The sequence below is a fragment of the Hypanus sabinus genome, chromosome 14 (genome assembly GCF_030144855.1).
Source record: "Hypanus sabinus isolate sHypSab1 chromosome 14, sHypSab1.hap1, whole genome shotgun sequence".
Lineage (NCBI taxonomy): Eukaryota > Metazoa > Chordata > Chondrichthyes > Myliobatiformes > Dasyatidae > Hypanus > Hypanus sabinus.
The window spans coordinates 33,256,357-33,278,395 of NC_082719.1; the positions used below are offsets into that span (position 1 = coordinate 33,256,357).

Consider the following 22,039-nt stretch of genomic DNA (forward strand, 5'->3'; position numbering starts at 1 on the left):
TTCATACAGTCAGAGCACAGAAGCAGTCCTCTTGACCTACCAAGCACTCATCTATTCTAATCTCACTTACCAGCACTCTGCCCACAGCCTTCAGTGCCTTGAAAATTCAAGCACTTGTCTAAATACCGCTTCAATGTTGTAAAATCACCTGCCTCCACCCTGCACTCAGGCAGTGTGATGCCCTCTCAGACAGCAAATTGTGTAAGCACCAATTGGTATATTAATACCCTTTGGCAAAATAGTTGTTTTCCCTGGTCTTTCCACAAGTGACAGGAGCAGAACATGTTCTATGTAATGACAGTGTGCCATAGTAAAAATAATTATTAGGGAAAAAAAGATACCCTCAATATTTTCAGATTAACTAGGATTAGAAGAGATAGATATATGGTCCAATTTAGCAGTGTTATCTCCAGAATCAAATAAAAGATTATCTTTCTTGAGAAAATTGCATGTTTGCTAATGACCATACAGGAGAAAGAATGAAAATCACCACAACTAAGTTTTCTCTGCTACATTGGAATCATAATAGCTGCCTTATGTGACTGACATCTTGTACAAAATCTGCATTACAGCAGCAACTCGATTGATATGTGTGACAATCCAAATTCACAGAAACAGGAGACAAAATACTACCTATCACTTCATAAATCTTGTGTAATATACTGTAGATCCATTGAAGCATGTTTGAATATTTTGCTATTTTAAATTTAGAATATAAAGTGCATGTTTTATTATAATAGCTATGCTATTTGAAATACAAAACTATAAATAAATGCTTTTACTAGCATTGGGCCATTGATATATAAACCTTTACTCAGTCTTTATTAAATGACATGTATTTTTTTAATTCTAAAATAAAAGTAACCAAAGTCTATTAGTGTTCAGGAAATAATGAGTAAAAACTTAATAAAAATAACATATTTGCAATAATGATGATATTCACAACAGTTATATTAGAATATTATTTTTCTTAAACAGATCAGTATTTCAAATAAACAATATCCTGAAAAATATATCTTAAGGAATAGTTTCTTCTATATTGACCACATGTTTATGGTTGACAATATACTGGTGGTCTAAATTCTTGAGTATAAATGATTTTGAAGTTTAGATTATAAATATTTCAAGTTGTCTTAACATACTTATTCTTGCAATCAGCTTTCAGTCTCAGCTAAGAATAAACTGAAACTGTGTGTAACCCTATTTTGAAAAGGTTGGCTAAAAAACTGTTAATGCCTGTTCTCTCAACGGTATAAGCAGAAATATGAGAATATCATACCTGTCTATACAATTGATCAGAGTACGAGGCAATAGGAGAGAAAAATACTTTCCTAAATAAATGTGGTGACACAGCATGTAGGAGTTCCACTTCGCATTACACTGGAGGTATGTTTGACGACATAATCTTTCAGCTGCATCAAAAACCCAAGATCCAATACTTCACAAGTTTAAACAAAAAAAAAGCATTTCACAATGTTTCTCCTGGCTGGAATCAGGGAAGTAAAAATCCACCCAGGTATTTTATGATAATATACCTCCTATGCACACAAGTCAAATAATTTAGATCCCTATACAGTTAATTTAAATACATACTAACGACCTATCAAAGATGAGTGATGTCTGCAGCAATACAAATAAACCCAGGCCTCCTGATAAGATTCCTTCTCTCAACATCACCAACAAATCTTCTCAAATCAGGTACGCTTGCTAGAAAAATAATGATGGCATGCATGAGGTAAATCTGACCATCACACAGGCAGCGCCATACTTCTGCCTACTGACTGGTCAGTACTTAAGCCAAAGCCTGTAGATGTCTTTTAGAGAAAATCAGAGCGTTATTATGTGTACAAACCATTGCACGCATAGCCATATATGATTGTATATTATAAGTACACTAACATATTAGAAATAAAATTAACACTAGGTTAATATGACTTCATATGTTCTTATGGAAGCATTCTACAGTTACACAAGAACAAACTCAATATTTAGGTACACAATGGTTTTACTAGAGATGATGCAGCAATATTTCATTTGTGATGTACAGCAAGTGTTTTCCATTAGCAGATTTGCTTCAATAATGCATCAATACTACCGAGGATATAGCTTAACAATCCAAATATAAACAAGAATATTGAATGCAAACTAGTTAATTAGATTTAAGTTATTTGAACCTGTGCCTAGTCTCATCAGGGCATTCCCTACAACATTGTAGGAATTTGTTTCTGAACCAAGTATGAAGTGTTTTTCATCTAATGAAAATGATGATTCATTTCACAGATCTTGGTGAGTTCCAAAATTTCCTACTTCTTACTTTCAGATTCATTAATTGCAGTATTTAGAATTTCTATCTTTCCAAAACTTCTTGGACCACATCATCTTCAAGTGAGACCCAAATGATAAGCAGTTTGGTTTCTTGTATTCACTGGAAATTTAATTGCAAGTACCTGAACATGTTTCATAAAGCAGTTGTCATGTCTCAGTCTGACTTTAGGTTGCATAATAAACTCAAAAACAAACTGCTACAATTTTTTGTCTTTTCATTATCAGTGGAATTAAAATTCATTGCATCATCTGATACAGATGACAAAAAGTTTCAATCACCACAAAGTTTATTTATGAAATGCAAAACTATAAGACACAGGGGTAGTATTAGGCCATTTGGCCCAAAAACATTTACTATATTTTTTTCAAAAATTTATATGCTTAAGTGATTTCCCATTCCTTCGCTGTGTCCTAGTCATTTGCAGAATCTAATTCCTGAACAAGATTTTACTGTCATAGGAATAAGAATTCCGGTGTTTAATTTCTTCCTTTCGGGATCAACAAAAACTGCATGAATACAAATCTCCTTCTTACTTTAGCTGTTAAGTAGCAGGCTTAATTTTCTATGGTATGCTCTGCAACAAGGTGCAAAAGTAGCAGCATCATGAATTCACAAGCTAAATTTTTACTTGCCTAAAAGCAGTACAGCGCAAATCATCCAACAACATATGATGATGCACAATACATTGTGTATTTCCTCCATACCCCAAATTGCCAGATAATTAAGGTAATAATGACAATATGGACCAATTAAATGTTGTTAATTTAACAATAAATTCTAGATCAGCATTAGCTTCTGCTTGTAAATGGAGGGCACAAATAAATCAAGTGTTAAATGTAAAAGGAAAATTATTTTTAAAAAGATTTTACATTTATGGTGCCCATAGAAAGTATTCATCTCCCTTGGAAATGTTCATGTTTTATTGTTTTACAACATTGAATCACAATGGATTTTGGCTTTTTTGACACTGATCAACAGGAAAAAAACCCTTTCATGTCAAAGTGAAAAGACATTTCTAAAAATTGATCTAAATTTATTACAATTAATAAACACAAAATGATTGATTGCATAATTACTCACCCCCAGTCTTCTTTACAAAACTGCTAAGATCTGTCAGGTTGCTTGGGGATTGTGAGTGAACAGCCCTTTTCAAGTCCAGTCACAAATTCTCAATTGGATTAAGGTCTGAACTCTGACTTGGCCACTCCAGGACATTAACTTTGTTGTTTTTAAGCCATTCCTGTATAGCTTTGGCTTTATGCTGCAGGTCATTATCTTGCCGGAAACAAATCTTCTCCCAAGTCACAGATCCCTTGCAGACTGCATCAGGTTTTCCTCCAGGATTTCCTTGTATTTTGCTGCATTTATTTTACCCTCTACCTTCACAAGCCTTCCAGGGTCTGATACAGTGAAGCATCCCTACAGCAAGATGCAGCCACCACCATGCTTCACGGTAGGGATGATGCATTTTTGATGATGCACAGTGTTTGGCTTATGCCAAACAGAGCATTTAGTCTGATGGTCAAAACACTCAATTTTGGTTTCATCAGACCATAGATTCCTCTCTCAGCTGACTTCAGAGTCCACCCACCTGCCCATGCCTTCTGGCAAACTCTAGCTGAATTTCATGTGGGTCCTCCCCCACCCCCCAATAGTGGCTTTCTTTTTGCTGTGACTGATGAAGCACCTGGACAACAGTTGTTGTTATGCGCAATCTCACATCTCAGCCACTGAAGCTTGTTACACCTCCAGAGCTGTCATAGGTCTCTTGATGGTCCCCTTCTTGCACAGTCACTCAATTTTTGAGGACAGCCTTCTCCAGGCAGATTTACAGCTGTGCTATATCCTTTCCATTTCTTGATGATTGACTTAACTGTATTCCAAGGGATATTCAGTGACTTGGAAGTTTTCTTGTATCCATCTGCTGACTTGTGCTTTTCTATAACCTTTTTGCGGAGTTGCTTAGAGTGTTTTTTTTGTCTTCCTGGTGTAGTTTTTGCCAGGATACTGACTCACCAGCAGTTGGACCTTCCAGATATAGATGTATTTTTACTACAATCAATCGAAACAGCTTGAATGCACACAGGTGATCACCAATTAACTGATCATGTGAGTTCTTAAACCCATTGGCTGCACCAATGATGATTTAGGGGGTGAATATTTCTGCAGTAAATTGGGTTTTGTATTTTAATTAATTTAGGTCACTTTGTAGAGATCTGCTTTCACTTTGACACAAGAATTTTTTTCTGTTGATCAGTGTCGAAAAAGCCAAATTATATCCACTGTGATTTAATGTTGTAAAGCAATAAAACACAAAAACTTCTGGGGGGGGTGAAATACTTTTTATAGACACTGTACATAGCACACTTCATTACCTTTGGAGTTTTCCTACCATACAAGTACTTAAGCGTTGTGCAGCAGCAATCTAATAATGATCATTCGTATTTTGGTCATAAATATTGACCAGGAATGAACTCTACTGGCTACTTTTTCTTTAAATAGTGCTATGCACTATTTTATGACCAGAACAAAACATATGGAATCTCACTTTAAAGTCAAAATATGGTACCTCTAACAGCACAGGACTCTCTCAGTATTGCACTGTATATTATCCCAAATTTTGCGCTTAAGGCCAAGCAATTGAGACTCGATGTGACAGCATTCTGATTGATAGGTGAATGTGAGTTATGGATTGTACAAGAAGATCAAAAAAAACCTGATATGATAACTTGAGCAAGTTTCAAGAACTGAAACATCCAGAAATATTTCACAGCACTGTGCACGCAACAGGAATCTGAGAAAGGCCATCAAGGTATACGATAGATAATGTCAAAAGGGATGAGACAGCAAAAGCAGCCAAGCTGAAATAGACCCAAGAACAATATATTAAAGCCATTCACCTCTGTTGTTATTGCTGATCTGATGAACAAGAATTTAGTGATGGTAGTAATATGTTTGTTTCTTTGAAAATATACTTTAGTAAATTGTACTTTATGGCAAAGCACACTTAACTTCATAATCGCCTGACCCACCACCCAAATAATTTACCCCAACATGAAAGTAAACAACTGCACTGCTTTTTGCAGATTTAGCATGAGACAAAATGTTTTCATGTCATGTAAATCAGACTGACCTTGAATCTTGCAGCAAAATTGTGTGGCCCTATATGAAGCGTCTTATTTTTGTAAACTTTATATTCAGTGCCGCTAATTAAACAACTGATATGCTGAGATGTTTCCCTGTTTGAGAGTCTATGACTAGGAAGGCTTCTACTATTTCTTCCCAACACTTCATAATATAATATAGATCACAATCAAATAAATAAAAAAAGCTCTGCAGTGTCTCCTAAAATCCCTGGTCATCAATTTTGTCTGAAAGTTTGCTCCCAGTCAACCTAAAACATCGGGCGCAGTGCTGCATGCAACATGTCTGAGATTAATTTAATTTGCAACATCAATCAGTAAACAATGCAAAAATAAAAGATATTTTAATACTGCCATTTACATCAGGTAGCAACAGACAACTACTTAGATAAGGTGCTTTTTCTAAAACTCAGTTAAACATTTTCATATAGTATTTGATCACAATAAAAAGGTAGTATCAGTTTCAAAATAACTTTGGGGAGAGAAGTGGGAAGCATCTCTGAATACAATTTCCTGGGCAGTTATGTTGAGATTCCACAAATGTGCACATACAGGTTATGCATTGCAGGAAATTGTAAACAAGCTGTCAATGCTTTTCACTCCATTAATTTTAATGGACCAAAAGCCATGGGATGTTTACCAATTATTGGATTGCTATCTACTTATGAATAGAGGTTTGGAATTTAAAATAAGTATTCAAAATTATGAATGGTTTAACAGAGTAGATGTAAAGAAACTATTTGTATTGTCGGGAGAACTGCTAGTCATCAGACCCAGATTTAAAGATAACTGAGAGAAAAAACTAGGAATGATAAGGAGATATATTTTATGATAGGAAACCATTATGAACTTATTACCTGAAACAATGATGATGGTTGTTACATTTTGTAACTCTAAAACATAAAATTGATTGAAAGGAAAACAAAGTAGTCTGAAATGCAAGTCTAACTTCATGTTTACTTTAAACGAGTCACACACATATCAGCTGGTATTATCATTACATTATATAACTCTTCTTTTTACATATAACCTTTAATGAATTATTTAAACTAACAAAAATGCTTAATCAAAAACATCCATATCATTCAAATATTATTGAAATATTAAATACACAACACTCCTCCTTGCTTAGTCACAAACTCCAACGCAATATAGACTGCATCCCAACTATACTGTATATACAGTATACTATATAATACAACTACTGTACAGACATCCACAACACAGTAAATTTTAAATTGTCCCATTCAGGCCTACAGATTGAATTGCTGTGGAGGCTTTCTTACTTTTGTGGGATAATGTCTTTGCTGACAAGGGCGATCACTCTGCTTGGCAGGTGAGACTTATGGATGTCAAACAATCTCAAGTTCTAGGGCCTCCTCTATGCTGGTTGCAGGAGTTGACACAGGGACTGCAGAAAGTGATTCCAAAAACTTTTCTTCTTTTCTTTCTGGATCTATTTTGATGCTTGCTTTTCTCCTTTTCACCTCCATCTTTCCTTTTCTTGCCTTCCTTTTTCTTCTAGTTTTTTGTATCACTGAATTTGCTAATTTTTCAAGAAATTAGGTCTCATTTGTCTCCTTCCATTTGCAAAGCACTTATACCATCCTCTTCTTTTCCTTTTTCTTCTTTCTAGGGTCTACATTTTGCTCTTGGGAAGGTACATTTAATTCATTGAAGTATTCTCTTATTAACTATTCTCTATTGCTCCTTTTACAATCTGATAGCTCCTCTTGTTTTCCTCATCCACAACATCAGCTGACAAATCCTCTGTTTTCCCATTTCCATTGACTCCTTTCCTTTTGGCCTTCCATTCATCCAGCTGGGCATTGGTCTCTGCATCTAAATTTTACCAGCAGCTTTTTGTCTCCCACTTGAAATTCCTGCAATAATTTTAATGCACACCGAGTAGATTCTGGTTCTTTAAACTCACAAAAACTGAACTTTCCTGAACCTTCTTGAACTCTCTCCCAGCTTAAAACCAAGCCACATTTCTCAAGAAACTGCTTGATTAGCATAATGGAAGCTTTCTCAAATATGTTGCCTACAAAAACTGTTGTAGTCAGAAAACTGAATTCCTCGCTTTCATGATTCCTCTGAGCAGCATGGTCCTTCCTTGGTTAATATGCTTTCAACTAGAGGCACAGAGGCTGGCACCCACACCTGCATGTCCTCAGTTGGGCGACAGCTCATGGTGTACAGCATGGAGACAGTTATGGCATCATCCAACACCTTTCTTAATTCGCTTTCAGTTGACTCTATTGCATGAAATCTGGCATGCAAACAATAGATGTATAGACAATGAAGTTCAGTTGTCTCAGCCAATCATAACCCCACAATGCTGGCCCTCCTGTTGTTTTTACCATATGCAAGCCCAGAGTGGTTTGATAGTTGTTGTATTTCACTGTTACAAATGTCATTCCTACAGTACAGTATCTTTTCTCCAGTACAAGTTCTTATTGGATATCTGCAGGCTTCAGTTCAGTATCTTTAAAATGCTGTTCAAACTTATTTTATGGAATGACTGAAACAGCCAAGCCAGTGTCCAATTCCATTTTAGTTAATCTCATGTTCACTTCTGGTGTAAGTCATTTGCTTGTCTCATGTTAGTTTTCACATTAAAAATCTCAAGGCTACTCAGTCCTGAGTCACTCTCATCATTATTACATTTTTCATTAACAGCATGCGGATTAGTGCTTTTGTACTTAAAACTGCAACTTGACTTGTTAAGCTTTTCTCTTCACTGTGCAGTCCATTTATTTTGTCTACCAAACATGTTCTTTGTATGTGTCCTACTTAGTGGCATTTTCTGCAAGTTCTGCATTTAAACCTGCATTGGTCTGGTGTATATCAGCCCCTGCTATAATGGTAATACTATTTGTTCAGCCAAGCTGGTTTCTGTTTAAACATTGCAATTTTGTTCATGCTCACATTCACGCCTGACTGAAGTCCCTCTTTGCTGTTTCCATTGATATAGCTATTTCAACTGCTCTTTTAAATGTAAGTTGTGCTCCATTTAGGAGCTGTTTTTGAGTGCTTTCTTGCAAGATTCCACAAACTAAGCGATCTCTCAGTGCATTATTAAATCTATCATTGAACAGACAATGTTCATACAATCTCTTTAATGCAGCTATGTAAGATGAAATGGCCTCCCCTTCATTTTGATTCCATTTATGAAATATAAAGCATTCAGCAATTAACAACAACTTCAGTTCTAAAAGTTCCTGCATTACTTTCATGATATCAGCAAGGCTCATTTCAGCTAGTATGGTTGGAACAGTTAAACTTCAAAGCAAACTTATGGCTTTAAATCCAATGCTTTAAAATACTGCTCAATCCATTCAGTATACAAAATCCATTTATCTGTTGTGAAATGGAATATGTCTATCTTTCTGATGTAGCCAGCAATTTCTGCTTTTTTTTTTAATGACTATTATCACCCAGTACTCACTATTTACGACCCACCTTTCTGCCTATTTTTTTTACTTGATTATCTTTCCTTCCAAAGGACATGTATTGCACTTTTTTTTTAATTCCAATGTCTCACTGTGCTTCAACAGGTAACAAGTTGTCTCAGATTTGTTTTTAAAATACCTCATCACCAATGTTTTGTATCTCCGAAACACAAAATTAATGGAAAGGAAAGCAAAGAAGTACAAATTGAGAGTCTGACTTTGTATTTACTTTAAGTGAGGCATGCACTCATCTCATAGTAGCATCATGACATAGCAATTCACTTACTTTTACGTATAACCCATAATGAATTATTTAAATGATTATTTTAAATGCTTAAAATGTAATTACAGTATTACTTAAATATTAAGTACATAACAATGGCCAGTTCAAAACTAGACTTGGAGAGAAATATGTATGCACACTTCAGCTGGAAAATTCACATAACTACAGTAACGGTACAGGGTGGATGGGACTATTGAAAAATGCGGACAAAGCACAGGGCAGGAAAATAAATGCCTTCTTCAGTGATGTCCAGAACTACAATCTGCCATGTTGTGCATACAAGCAGTATTATTCCCATACAGAAAGCAGGCATTACTTTCTCATCAATGTTGTAAAATAGTAATTAGTAAGAGTCATAAATGTACACAATCAATTCAGCGTAGGCATGCAATAGAGAAACAAAACAAAGAAAAATGCAGATGAACAGTCAGCATATCTATTTCCAAAGCCTGAGAAATTGGAAGCACTGGAAAGCAGACACAATGGTCTACAAATGAAATTCTCACCTCTTGCGATTTTATTTATGTAAATAGCTGGTCATGAGAACAAATTACAATTGAAGAAGGCAGAAAAATGAAATTGATAAGATAAATCACAAGAGTAAATGTATCGAGAAACATCTTTATAGAATTCTTCAAATAATAGGTTTACAAAATAAATAACATTTTTGTGCATTTCATTTACAAGATTGGAAATTAAGGGCATCCGTACTCCTACCCATCTGATAAAAAGTGTTAGAATGCTCATTTTGGAAAGAGATACAAAGAGACGATCTACTCACTGAATGTTCAGGTTGAGAATTTGGAAGTAAACATGAATAACTTGTTTGAAGCACCAACACAAGTTGAGAATGCAAGCAAAATATGATTTTCTTTTTTTTTAAGAGGAACAAAATACAAAAAGAGTGAAAGAAAACATTGAAATCAATACAAAATCTTGATAAATCTGTACTTCAAATAGCATATACAGTCTGCCACCAAACTCAAAAAGGATACTTTAACACTGGGAAAAGTACAGATAAGATTTACAATAAGCTGTAAAATATTCCATTTCCCAAGACTGAAATTCTTCTCTTACCAACACAAATCAGCACCTCTGAGAGGAATGCAAAAAAAATGGAAAAGTTATGAACTAGCAAAGTTACCATACATCAATCTAGCACCTGTGATCAATGTATGATATCCATGAACCAGATCCAAGCATTTTTGATGTCAACATATCACCAAATTTAAGTTGGACATCAGAACATTGTAAAACTATAATCTTAACTGTTATTAAAATTATTATAAACAGCCACTGTCAATATTCATTATGTATTAAGTGATTTTATGTACTGTAGATGTAACGTGATGTGATTTTGCACTTTTAACATCCACTTTTGTAATCTACTTACTTCTGCTTTCACTTGGCTCTGTCCAGCTAAACATTATATCCAGCTGTGGAACTAAGCTGGCAACCAGGAAAAAATTCTGTGCCAATGCTGATTTGTAACCAGACATTAGGAAATGCACAAAGGATTTGGATTATCTCTCACTCCAAATTTATGTTCACTTAGTGAGCTCCATTCAATATGTTCTCTGGAAATCTTGGTCATGTAACATCATCCAATAACTCTGCAGCACACACAGCTTTCACAATACCACCTGCTTCAAGTTTCAAAGGCTATTCGTAGTTGACAATTACTACAGACAGACATTGAAAACAGTGCTTTAAAAAAAGTTTACAAAAATGCTTGACCAATAATAAATTTGAAGTTCTCAGTTAACCATAAAATGTAATATCAAGAAACACAATTAAAGAGACACAAAATGATTTTAAGTAGCAAAATAAATCCAAAAATATTAAATACAGCATTAGAATTTTTATTTGCAGAAGCAACCCCTTATAAAATAATTTTATAACACTATAAAAATACCAAAGTCTCACATGGGCATTAAATGCAAGTAATGTACTATTTGTTACGGTCTAAATGAAATATTATAGCTGCAACAATCATTTGGTAAAAATAAAAAGAACATGAATCTATATAGTTCTTTCCATAACCTTACAGCTTCATTTCAGGTGCAGGAAGTAGGATCATCTGAAAAGATAATTGAAAAGTAGAGAGGTGGAAGGGCTCTACAAGGCAATACCAGAATGATAGCTGAAACCATAACTGCCAGTCATGGAGAGGAAAGAGAGATTAGAATAAACATAAATTAGGGACCAGATGACTTAAGGCTTGTTGAGGACAAAACACGGGAGGCCAACTAGGAGCCTAATCAGAACAAATCAGAACTAATCAGAACAAATATTTAGAGATAGTTTAGGCATGAAAGGGAGTTTTAGCTAAAGCATGGCAACATATTGAGGTGAAATTCAAAGGTAGCTAAAAGGGCACATATAGAAGGACAACAACATAATTTATGGCCAAATATAATATGCAGTGGATTATCCGTCTTGGTTTCAAACATTGTATAGCTAGGGCCCGAAGTTTACAGAAGTAGAAAGAAAATTCCATTTAACACCGGAGGAAGGGTTTGCCCATCCGCTCGTGAATATTTGACCATCAGTCAGTCTCAACCATGTGCATGTGAAATTGAAACATGTTTTAAGTGAAATTGCAGAGGACGTCCACAGAAATATGCAATAAGGTGGAACCAAGATTAGATTCACAAGCTACATCAGGGGAAGATGTGGGAAGGGATGGTCCTTATTGATGATCAAATAGGCAGGAGAGAAGTGATGACAATATTAACCTAATATTGTTAATATTAACAGCCTGAAGGAGATCCATAAACAGTAAAATACTTCCAAAATACAGTCATTTTTACAATCACAGAAAGCTTATGGCATGGATGGAATTAATTGATCCTCTAAGTGGGTGGTTGATAGTTAGTGCAGACTTGGTGGACCCAACAGCCTGATAAAATGCTGTAACTCTCTTCGACTCCCAACTACACCCAGGACCTGAATTCAAACCCTCCAAGTAAAAGTAACCTGATGAACAAAGAACACACTTAGTTCACAACTAAACTTTGAAGACACAGAGAACCTTGGTCACAAACGAGGTATGAGGTCAAAAGGAATAATATCCCACGATCGACCTTGCCATTTAACAGTGAAATTATGTAAACTCTGATATTACCTTGCTATAAAGTTATTACAAAGGGATGGGTCATCGTACCTGCTGCACATGCACCTGCCTAAATAATACTGGAGCTGCGCAGCCTTCGTGGAAAACACTGGTAACACACGAAGACATTTCTACTAAGCAGGCTGTTTACCTTTTCTCCCACTACCAGGCTAGTCGTTAGTCGTCTTGAACAGACAAGCAGGGCTTAAAAGTCATGGTAAAAGCCAAATCTCGTCCTCAGAAAGCCTGCGAACTTACGGTATAATATTTTAAATATGTTTGTTTGAGCTTAAGTTGCTGTTACAGGGAGGACCTGCGAATAATCTGCTTGATTAAAAAGTCAGTGAAGTCTGGACATATTCTTGAGATGCTTCATTTTCTAGAAACTGATTTTTGGTTGAAATTTATTTGTTCTTCTAACCTGGTGCGACAGTAAAGCAGAGTCTATATTATTGTGCAATAATTGTCTAATGTGATCACCAGTCCTGTGTTACAACGTCGGGACAATCCATGCTTTAAAAAAAACAAATATTCGACGTTGCTTACTACTAATGATGTTGAAGCTGTAAGAATCAGCCTTCATTCAGAGTGTGGCCTTCCGCAGTGTCGCCAATGTCAATTCTCCGTCTCATGTTTTACAATAAGAGAAATTTCAAACTCCTCAGCCTTCGCTGAACCTGAGCTGGTAATCCTTAGCCCAAATTTACACCCTGTCACCTTCCGTGAATTACGCCAGAATATCATCTTCAAATTTTCCGCATCGAAGTCCTTTCAATAACACTTGACATTTCACGTTCCTACACGCCGCGTTCTCTCCCACAAACGCTGTGTACGCCAATCAAATATTTAAACAATTTGATTTCAACTCAACTGAAACAACGTTTGGTCGCTATCATGAAGCGTGAAAATGATTAGATGACTAAGCCCTTCAAGGCAAAAGTGTTAGCCTTGGTGGCTGAGTTTATCAAAGTTACCGCTCGATTGATTGTGTGAGAGAAGTCAATCTCTTAATTACAGCGCTACCAGCTACTGAGGAGAACCAAAATTAATAACATCCGAACGTTTCGGATAAACGTTGCGTGTGCAACAAAATACTTCGGTACTTCGAATATAGAAAGCGGTTCAGAGTAAAAGTGTTTTGTTCGACTTCCGTCGCTAATGAACGCCAGCAATGTCCTAAATTTTAACCTAAATTAACCACTATCCCTTTCAATTCCCCACCCCCATATTCCTAATAAACCACCACCTTTTAGCGCCAACGCTCGGATCCTAGCTTGGAAATTCCCCAGGCTTATCTGTACATTAGATCCCTTAGCGGTACGTAATTAGAACAATAGCCGTCCACAGGGACAACGCTTTCTGGTTACATCAGGCAGTGGTTTACCCGAGTGTGAAATGATCAGACGCTTCAAACCCCGACTCTCCACTCGGAAGCACCACACTAAGTAACGTAGCTGCCTGAGAACTTTGCATTATTATTTCAACCTTTGGTTAAAGCACCAAATAATGAATATTTTACTAGAGTCATGATATTTTAACGCACAGGCAGCAAGGCAGACCAAATATGATTTATTAACCTTTTTGGGGTATAATTCCTCGATCACGTTGAGAAGATGCACGTTGTTTGAAATATATGGTAATTGAGTTAGCACCGAATATCTGTCCAAGTTAAGACAGTAATTTACCCCGCAAACGTTAGCGCCTCTATCCTTTATGTTTAATGTATTAATATATTATTAACCTGCCCTGTTTCTTGATCGGGGGCTAATCAGTAACATTACACTGGCAACGGGAAGTTTGGTCTCGAGTGTCCTGGAGACGGTGACTCTCGACTGCCTTTCCTTTTCCATTAGATCAGCAGCACTTTTGCCACACGAGGAGTCTGAACCGATTCACATTGAGTTGCTAACCTAGCCACTTCTACAAAAGCCTTTCCTTCTTTCCAGGTTTTTGAACACAAAATCACTCCAAACTGATGCTAACCCGCTTATCGCAAATAGAATTGTCACCTGCCAGCCTCCGCGATGCACTTTTCACAGTTCTCGGTTACGTAGTTACTGTATTACTGTCCATGCATTATTTACATAAATGGCATTCCGCTTCGGACACGCTTCCAGCAATTGTTGGGGGAAATATGTGTGGTAATGTACACAAGATGAACATTTGCACTGACAAGTTCATTTCCTTTCACAGGATACCCGTGAACTCGGTTTGCACTCACCCTTTTCGCAATGTGGCAATTACCCTTTTCGGTCTCTGTGAAAAAGAATTAACCCAACAGGCAGCAGCGGCATATTAAGTGGATGCTACGAGCCCACCGAGCACTCCAATCTCCCATTTTATTTCCACTTACCTGCTGAGTGAACGGGCTCTCCTTGATGTAGCTGAAGAGAAAGGAGGAGAAGAAGAGGTCTTCGTTTAGTCCACAGCCCGCCATCCTCAGTGGGCGATGGGATGGGGAGGAGGGAGGCGGGTGCGGGGCTGAGCGCGGGAGCGAGCGCCCACAGTCGCTGTCCGAGCCGCAGTCACGTGAGCGAGCGCCTGCTCCCGGTCCGGAGCCCAGCCGCGCGCCTGGACCCACGCAGCCGAACCGCGCCAAGCTGAAGCCTCTCGGGCCACCTGTTGCACGCCCCCTGCTATCAGTGGCGCGCGGTGCACCGCAAGCACCAAGCTCGGCCGCTGATTGGCTTCGCTGAGCGAAGCCCCCTCCGGGCTCGTGCAACCTGCAGTCGCGCGCAGGCGGCCGGGAACGCGCTTTCTTTCTCCAGCTAGCGTGACACAAGTCCGGAGAGACAGACTGCTCCGGGAGGAGGAGGGGAGGGGGGGGGGGTGGTTCAAATGTTGTCAAGTCAGACTCAGAGGTAGATGATTAGAGGTTTAAAATCGTGCCACAGTTAATACGGGAAAATTACCACGATGAGACTTTTCCTCCCTCTCTCGTAATTTCTCCTCCTGGGAAATAAGGCAAAAGTGTCACGTGCACGGTCCCGGCTTCCTGGCAAGGCCAGCAGAGGGGGCTGGGAATTACAGGTAGACTTTGTTTCAATTGGGCACCTATTCCTGTCACAAATACTGGAGATCCCTGAATGGGAAGGCGTGGGGCGTTGAGAGTGAAATGGTACGGATCTCTTCCTTTGATTTATTCCCCTTGACAGTGTGTCGTCTTCGCGTTGGTCACGAATCCAGACGGTGCAATGAGCGTACGTGGTGTTGTGACACCCCTGTTCAGTGAGGTCAGCACCTGAGATCTCACTTCTCCTTTTAACTTTCTCTATTAGTCCCAGGAGAACGTGCCCACCGTCCGCACATCCAACGATCAGATCCACAAGACTGGTGTAATATTAAATGAATCAATTCCCGCCAGGGGTCATGTTTATACAGTGTATCAAAGATGTTCACTTAATTCCCTGCGGAACTGTTTTCACAGTCTTCGCACGAGTCCAAACAGAGGCAGTCCGTAGTGAAGACGGAGCCGTTTATTTAGAACTTACCGGGCCCGCACTAAAATCGGCACTTTATCACCAGCCGGTTACAGTAAGTTTTCCAGACGAAGAACATCAGTGCCGTTAGCGTGAGTCCAACTGCCACCAACAATATTTGCAATCCCGAATTCACGTTTAACTTCCGATAGGCAAACTGCACGCTTTAAACTTAGATCACCAGCTCGTCATTTATGTAAAATATAGTTCTCTTCGCCTGATTAGCCACTTTAAGCCGAGACCAGGCGCTAGATCATTGCCTCGTTACCGGGGCTAGTTAGACAACAGCGCGATATCTGCCACACGGTTTTAGTCCAAGGAATGCCACAATCCTACTTCCCTTTTCCAGTTCGCATGAAAGATAGTTATTCCGGCCACCACTTTCGCTCAGACTAGTGGTGAGTTTATAAAATGCTGAAACTCCATGTTCCTCTATTCTCAGTCGACCACCTTATAGGAAATCAGGCCGGCGTTAAAGGTTCTGTCTGCAAGTTTGTTTTTTAACGTCTAGCTGTTATTTAACATCCTCCACAATAATTCCTCCTGACTGCACAGGTTGATATAAAAAGCGTGTTTCCAGGTCATGTGAGGATGATGAGCTGACTGTCAATGCAGGTGGCGAATACGTAATGGAAACGTCTGAAACCTTGGAGAGTTCCGTTGCTATCAACCTGTACTCCACAACACTATAGTACAGCCTATTAATACACCCAAACATTCAGCCGTGGTCTCACTCAAAAAGGTTTAAACAACGGGAAAGCCATCGGAGGATCTGGTGAAACCGACGCGATTTCCCTTTAATACCGAGTGCTTGTGACGCTGTAGTCCCGGAGCCCAGCTTTCGAGAAGAATCAGCAGTGTAAAAACTAGATGAACCTCGCCTGCTTAACAGGAAGCAAAGTTTAGGTTCGCGATCACTAACCGGGCAATGAATAAACACGCCGTGCACAGAATTCTGTGGGGTGGTCTCGACCAAATATAACACAGCGAGCCTATCGTGGGAAAAGGCAACGTCGCTTTTACTGATTTGTGAAGTTAGCCGCAGCCAATACTGCTTTCCTGCAAAGTCCAGTGTGATTGTTTTTAAACTATACACGAATAAAGCAACCTTTTCATAAGTATTATAATATAGGCAGGGTCGACAACATAAACACAATGTTGGTAAAACATATATTTACAATAACTTGTGCTAGAAGTTTACTACACGGCAATTTTACTGGTGCTTGGATTTTGTAGTAGCAACTTTTGTACGTAGTCTACTTGGCTTCAATACAGTATTCAGGTTTTGTAAAGCTGTGGGAAGCTATGAATGGAAAATCACTCCGTTTATAAATTCATTTCCGCATAATGGAATATTCAGACACTTTGATCACATGTATGCCATTTGAGAAATCGGTCGTGTTTAAAAGTGCCTGTGTGCATGTGAGTGTCAGGTTGCGTCCGGACTAGCACTGCTTGTCTACTTGGCATTTTCTTTTGATGTTAATTAGATACGCTGTGGGAACTCGTTGCCATGTGATTGATGCCGCTTTCCCCGCGTCGTACTGCATCGATGATAACACTGCAAGTTAGAATTATTGAAAGCTACACCATCATACACCGCAATTCTCTAGGATTCATGAATGCATTTGCACGGGCACAAACCACGTCAAAGACACGCAGACTCGTGCTGTTCAAAATCCGTGTTGCTTTCGATCCCAGAAATTATCGGATTATCTAATGAGTGATATTCTTGAAATTCAGACTCGAAAGCGGTTTGATTTGAGAGCTGTTGACTGCCTTTGGCCGTACTTTCCAAATTGCTCGACCAGCAAGCCTCGATAATGTGATTTTCAAATAAAAGATAGATCCAACCGATGCAGTAGCGTAAGACATTTCTGGTTCTTTTTTAGAGGATTGATTAATCTCGTTTCCAAGATATAGTTTGGTGCTATACGCGACAGCGCACTTAGTTTCGACATATTTGTGCCTAGCATTGTCAAAACTAATTTAGATTTCTTAATAGCAACTGAACATTCAATAGGGAATTTCAGAGTTGGTCCAACTAATCCTCGACCATGGAGGGTACAGGATTGTGTTTATCTGGGGAACCATATTTCAGCGAAGTTAGGCCTCCTCAATGAAGAAATTCATCACTCCCTCTATGGTAGTTCAGCTTTGACTAAGAAGTGAAGTTGAAGATTAAAACCTCAAATCTGATTCAAGAATTATATCTAGCTGAGGCTTTTGACCTGATCTACCAACAGCAGGAACCTTAAGCTCTGGAGAGATGATACCAAACCTATCTCTGGAAAGTCCTTCAAATCCACTGGCAAAATAGACAAACCAACCTCAGCCTCTTCTCCCATGCTATATGCTTTATATCAATGCCCTACTTATAACCAGTTGGCTTCCATAGGACCACAGCATTCATATTCCTAACATGAGATTCCTGAAAAGGGCACTATATTCCAATCTCTATTCTGGGAGAACAGGGTCAAGAATAATCCCAAACTTGCTCATAAAAAAAATGAAAAGTCCTTATGGACTCCTCTGCCACAAACACTCTGAATAGAGAAGAAAAAAACAGGATTCAATTGAGAACTTGGAATAGCTTTATCAGAAGCATGTGAAAGCCCATCAACAACTGCAGAAGAAACCCACCATGCCCCCATTCCCATGCCAAATGCCTCCTGCTCAAACCATGGCAGAGTCTGCAGTCTCTCATTGGCCCTATCAATCACCAAAGAATTCACAGAATGTTATCCTCAACCCTAAATAACTGACTAGCAAGAGGCTGTGTACAGACAAGCCTCAAAGACAGTTCAGGGGCTTAAAAATAAATTATAGTTGGTGGAAAATTGATGAAGGGTCCATGACATAAACCAGTGAGCCCGTTTATCCCTCTACGGTTACTACCTGACCTGCTGAGTATTTCCAGCATGTCATGTTCTTATAAATGATTCAGGAACCCTGAATGTGCATTCCTTTCATGAAAAGCCAAATGAAACTTTAAAGATACGCTCTTTATCTGCAGTTATAAGCTGTAATTTGAAGCAACAAAAATGTATCATACGCACCTGAGAATACAGCTGTTACTTTTATTCATATTTTGTGGGACTCATAATATTGACAAAACCAGCATTTATTGCCCAGCAATAATTTGAAAATATGATAGCAAGCTACCTTCTTAAAAACTACAGATTTTTAATGAAGGTACTCCCACAGTTTTGGTTGACCCAGTGACACCAAAGGGATAGTTGAAATTTCATGTTAATGTTGTGGATCCCATCATCCTCTGCCCTTGTTCTTAATGTGAGACCAGAAGTTTCTGAACTGCTGATGCAATAGCCAAAATGATAACTGTCCATTTCCATTCATAGATGCTGCCTGGCCTACTGAATTTGTCCATTGACTTGTGTGTTGCTCTAGGTTCCAGTATCTGCTATACACTTTGTCAATTCTATACATAGCAGGTAAGACTGCACTGTTGGTGGATAGGGTGCAAGCCAAAAGGCTAGCTTTGTACTATATGATATCAAGCTTCCTGAGGAATGTTGGAGCCACACACATTCAAACAAGAGCATTCTGTCACAGCCAGCTTCTGCATTATTATAGATGGGTACCAGGAGCTAACTCTCTTTCAGCAGTATACACAGCCTCCTCACCCATTCTTGCAGCCACCATATTTACAATCCCCATTTGATTTTCTCGTCAATGGATATTGCCTCCCCATCCCTTTCTCACCTTACACACACACAGGAAGTTGGTAGTGATGAATTCATCCAGTGTTTTGGGAACAGTACATTTACTGTAGGTTCATGATTTGTGAAGTTAAACTCAGTTGATCTAATTATGGGTAAAATTACATTGAAAGGTCCTGTATTTTGTTCAGAAAAAAAAATGGGGACAAGTAAACCTGCTTGAGTCCTTATGCAATCTGATGTGAATGTTTTTTCATTATGGTGTTCAGTGTTGCACACTTGCCCTTGAAAAGAATTAGGTCCTCTGTTTTTGGAGATAGTTGTTGCTTTGCATTTAAGTAGCAAAGTAAGATTCACACCATACATCAGCCTACTGCATGTCTAAGGATTGGCCAAGTTTTGCAGCACACATTTCTTTGTGAATGGAATTGAACTGCCAGCTCTGCCCTTATGATGATGAAGAAACAGCTGCAGGTTTGGCAAAGAACTTTACTGAGGGAATTCTTCAGGGTTATCTAGCGAGTGATCTGATTGACTAATAACAACAACAATCTTCCATTACATTGCTGACAATTGGTCAGATAGCAAGTAAATAGGATGAATTTTCTTGCACTTTATGGAGCGTACATATCTGTGAATTCATAATTTGTGGGTCTGACCCTCATTAAAACTAATAAGTAAAATAGTCTTGAATGATGCTGGAGCAAAACACAAAGCATCTATAAGCATTGGACAGTTAACAATTTGGGTCAAGACCCCTTGACTGAGTTCCTTCAGTCTCAATCCAAAACAATAATTGTTCATTTTATTCCAAAGATGCTGCTTCACCCATTGAGTTTCTCATTTGACTTGTGTGTTGCTCAAGATTCCAGCATCTGCAGTCTCTTGTGTCCCCATTGAACAATGCTTGGTTGTTAGGCAGAAAATAACTAAAAATACTTGTTGGATTTCTTTGATTCTTCTGGAATTATGTGCAAGTATCCTCTAAAAATTAGTGCTCAGTGCAACACATCTGCCCTGGGAAGAAATAAAGACTTGCAGTTAAATAGATTTTCATGAGCTTCTAAGATCCCAAAGAATTTTATAAATAAGGTCAATAGAAATGTAAGCACCACTCTGATGAAGGAAATGTAGCTATCTGAACACGTTAATGTCCCATTAACAGCATTCATGTAATGATTGTGGTTGAAGAATAAATATTAGCCCAGATTGCAAAGAGAATTGCTAAGCCAGGAATGTATTGACTTACAATGATGTGAGTCAGGAGCTGGAACATGCAACACTCTGTTCCTCTTCCAGAAAAGTTTAATATTTGGTAGTGTGTATTTTTATTTCATTTCCAGACAATATTCAATAACAATGTTTAAAATACTGAAACATTTTTCAGTATTCCATGTTTAATTTCAAATTTCCAGCAAATGCTATTTTTTTGCTTTTTGAGTAATTGTCATATAATAAATCTGACTCCATACCAACCATTGAGCATCAAGCATCCATTTACATTAATTCTGCAATAATCATATTTTATTCTCTCCACCACTCCATTCCCATCAATACTGCACTATCACCACATACCTTCCAGATTGTATCATGCACTTACACGTTAGAAATAAGGTGCATCTGCCACATAACCTACCAAACTGCACATCCTTGGGATGTGGGAGAAAATAAATCCATTCAGGGAGAATGTACAAACTCGACAGTATCGGAGTTCAGGCTCAAACCTAGATAGAAAGAGAGTGTGTCACCTGACAATTATGTTTCTGTTTAACCAGTCTGAAAAATTGAGGTTTAAACAGCAATCAGAATTAGGAAGAGCAGGTTAGGATTTTGAACTCAATATCAACCCAAATACAGAAAGCAAAATAAAGATGGAAAGACTGAAAAATAGAAAATAAACAAAAAAATTAATGAGTTTTTATAATCTATTTTTAATCTGCTGAAAAATATCAAAGGAATGTGACTTTCATTATTACAATTAATTGATACAATTCACACAACTTAAGAAAGTTGCTCGAGTAAAATGCAGAAGCCTTGACCTTCTGTGGGAACTGCATTTCTGCTATTCAGGAACAGAATCATAAATACCATTCATTGCATTCCACTGACAAATCAGGAAATGACAAAACAGAGTTCATTTAGCAACCAGGTATCACCTTGGGCATTAATTTCTACTTTGCATATAATTATACATTTTACACTCAAACAATGGCGACAGTTCCGAGACTCAGCATTATTTTCATAGTAAATGCCCAACACTTACCCTTATAATACTTTCACAACGAAAATCATCTCCCTAATCAATCCCCATGTGTGAATGTCTGCGTTGATGAGTATAAAAGAGAAGTAACATGAGAAATTGATTAGCAAAGGATATAATTAAAGGGATCATGTTCGTTGTTATCATCCTTTCCATCGAACTCCTCCTTCTCCCTTAGCTGTAGATGATTTACAGAAGGAATTATTTGGACCAGGAGATTGGCAAAGTTAAAATATTTGGGGATACAATTGGTAGCTGTTGTTTCTAAAGTTCTACAGTGCATGCAAACAATGCT

The 22,039-nt window shown here is 38.1% G+C and overlaps 1 protein-coding gene and 1 long non-coding RNA gene across 2 annotated transcripts in view; one reads left to right on the plus strand and one right to left on the minus strand.

Annotated features, from left to right (window-relative positions):
* Positions 1-15,189, minus strand: part of ppargc1a (peroxisome proliferator-activated receptor gamma, coactivator 1 alpha) — a 589,189-nt gene extending 574,000 nt beyond the window's left edge. Inside the window, exon 1 of the mRNA XM_059988958.1 lies at positions 14,676-15,189. Within this exon, the coding sequence (XP_059844941.1) occupies positions 14,676-14,759 (84 nt within the window). The 5' untranslated portion in view covers positions 14,760-15,189. The remainder of the gene's footprint in view (positions 1-14,675) is intronic.
* LOC132404649 (uncharacterized) overlaps positions 1-22,039 on the plus strand; it is a 49,084-nt gene that overhangs the window by 4,047 nt on the left and 22,998 nt on the right. The window lies entirely within an intron of this gene.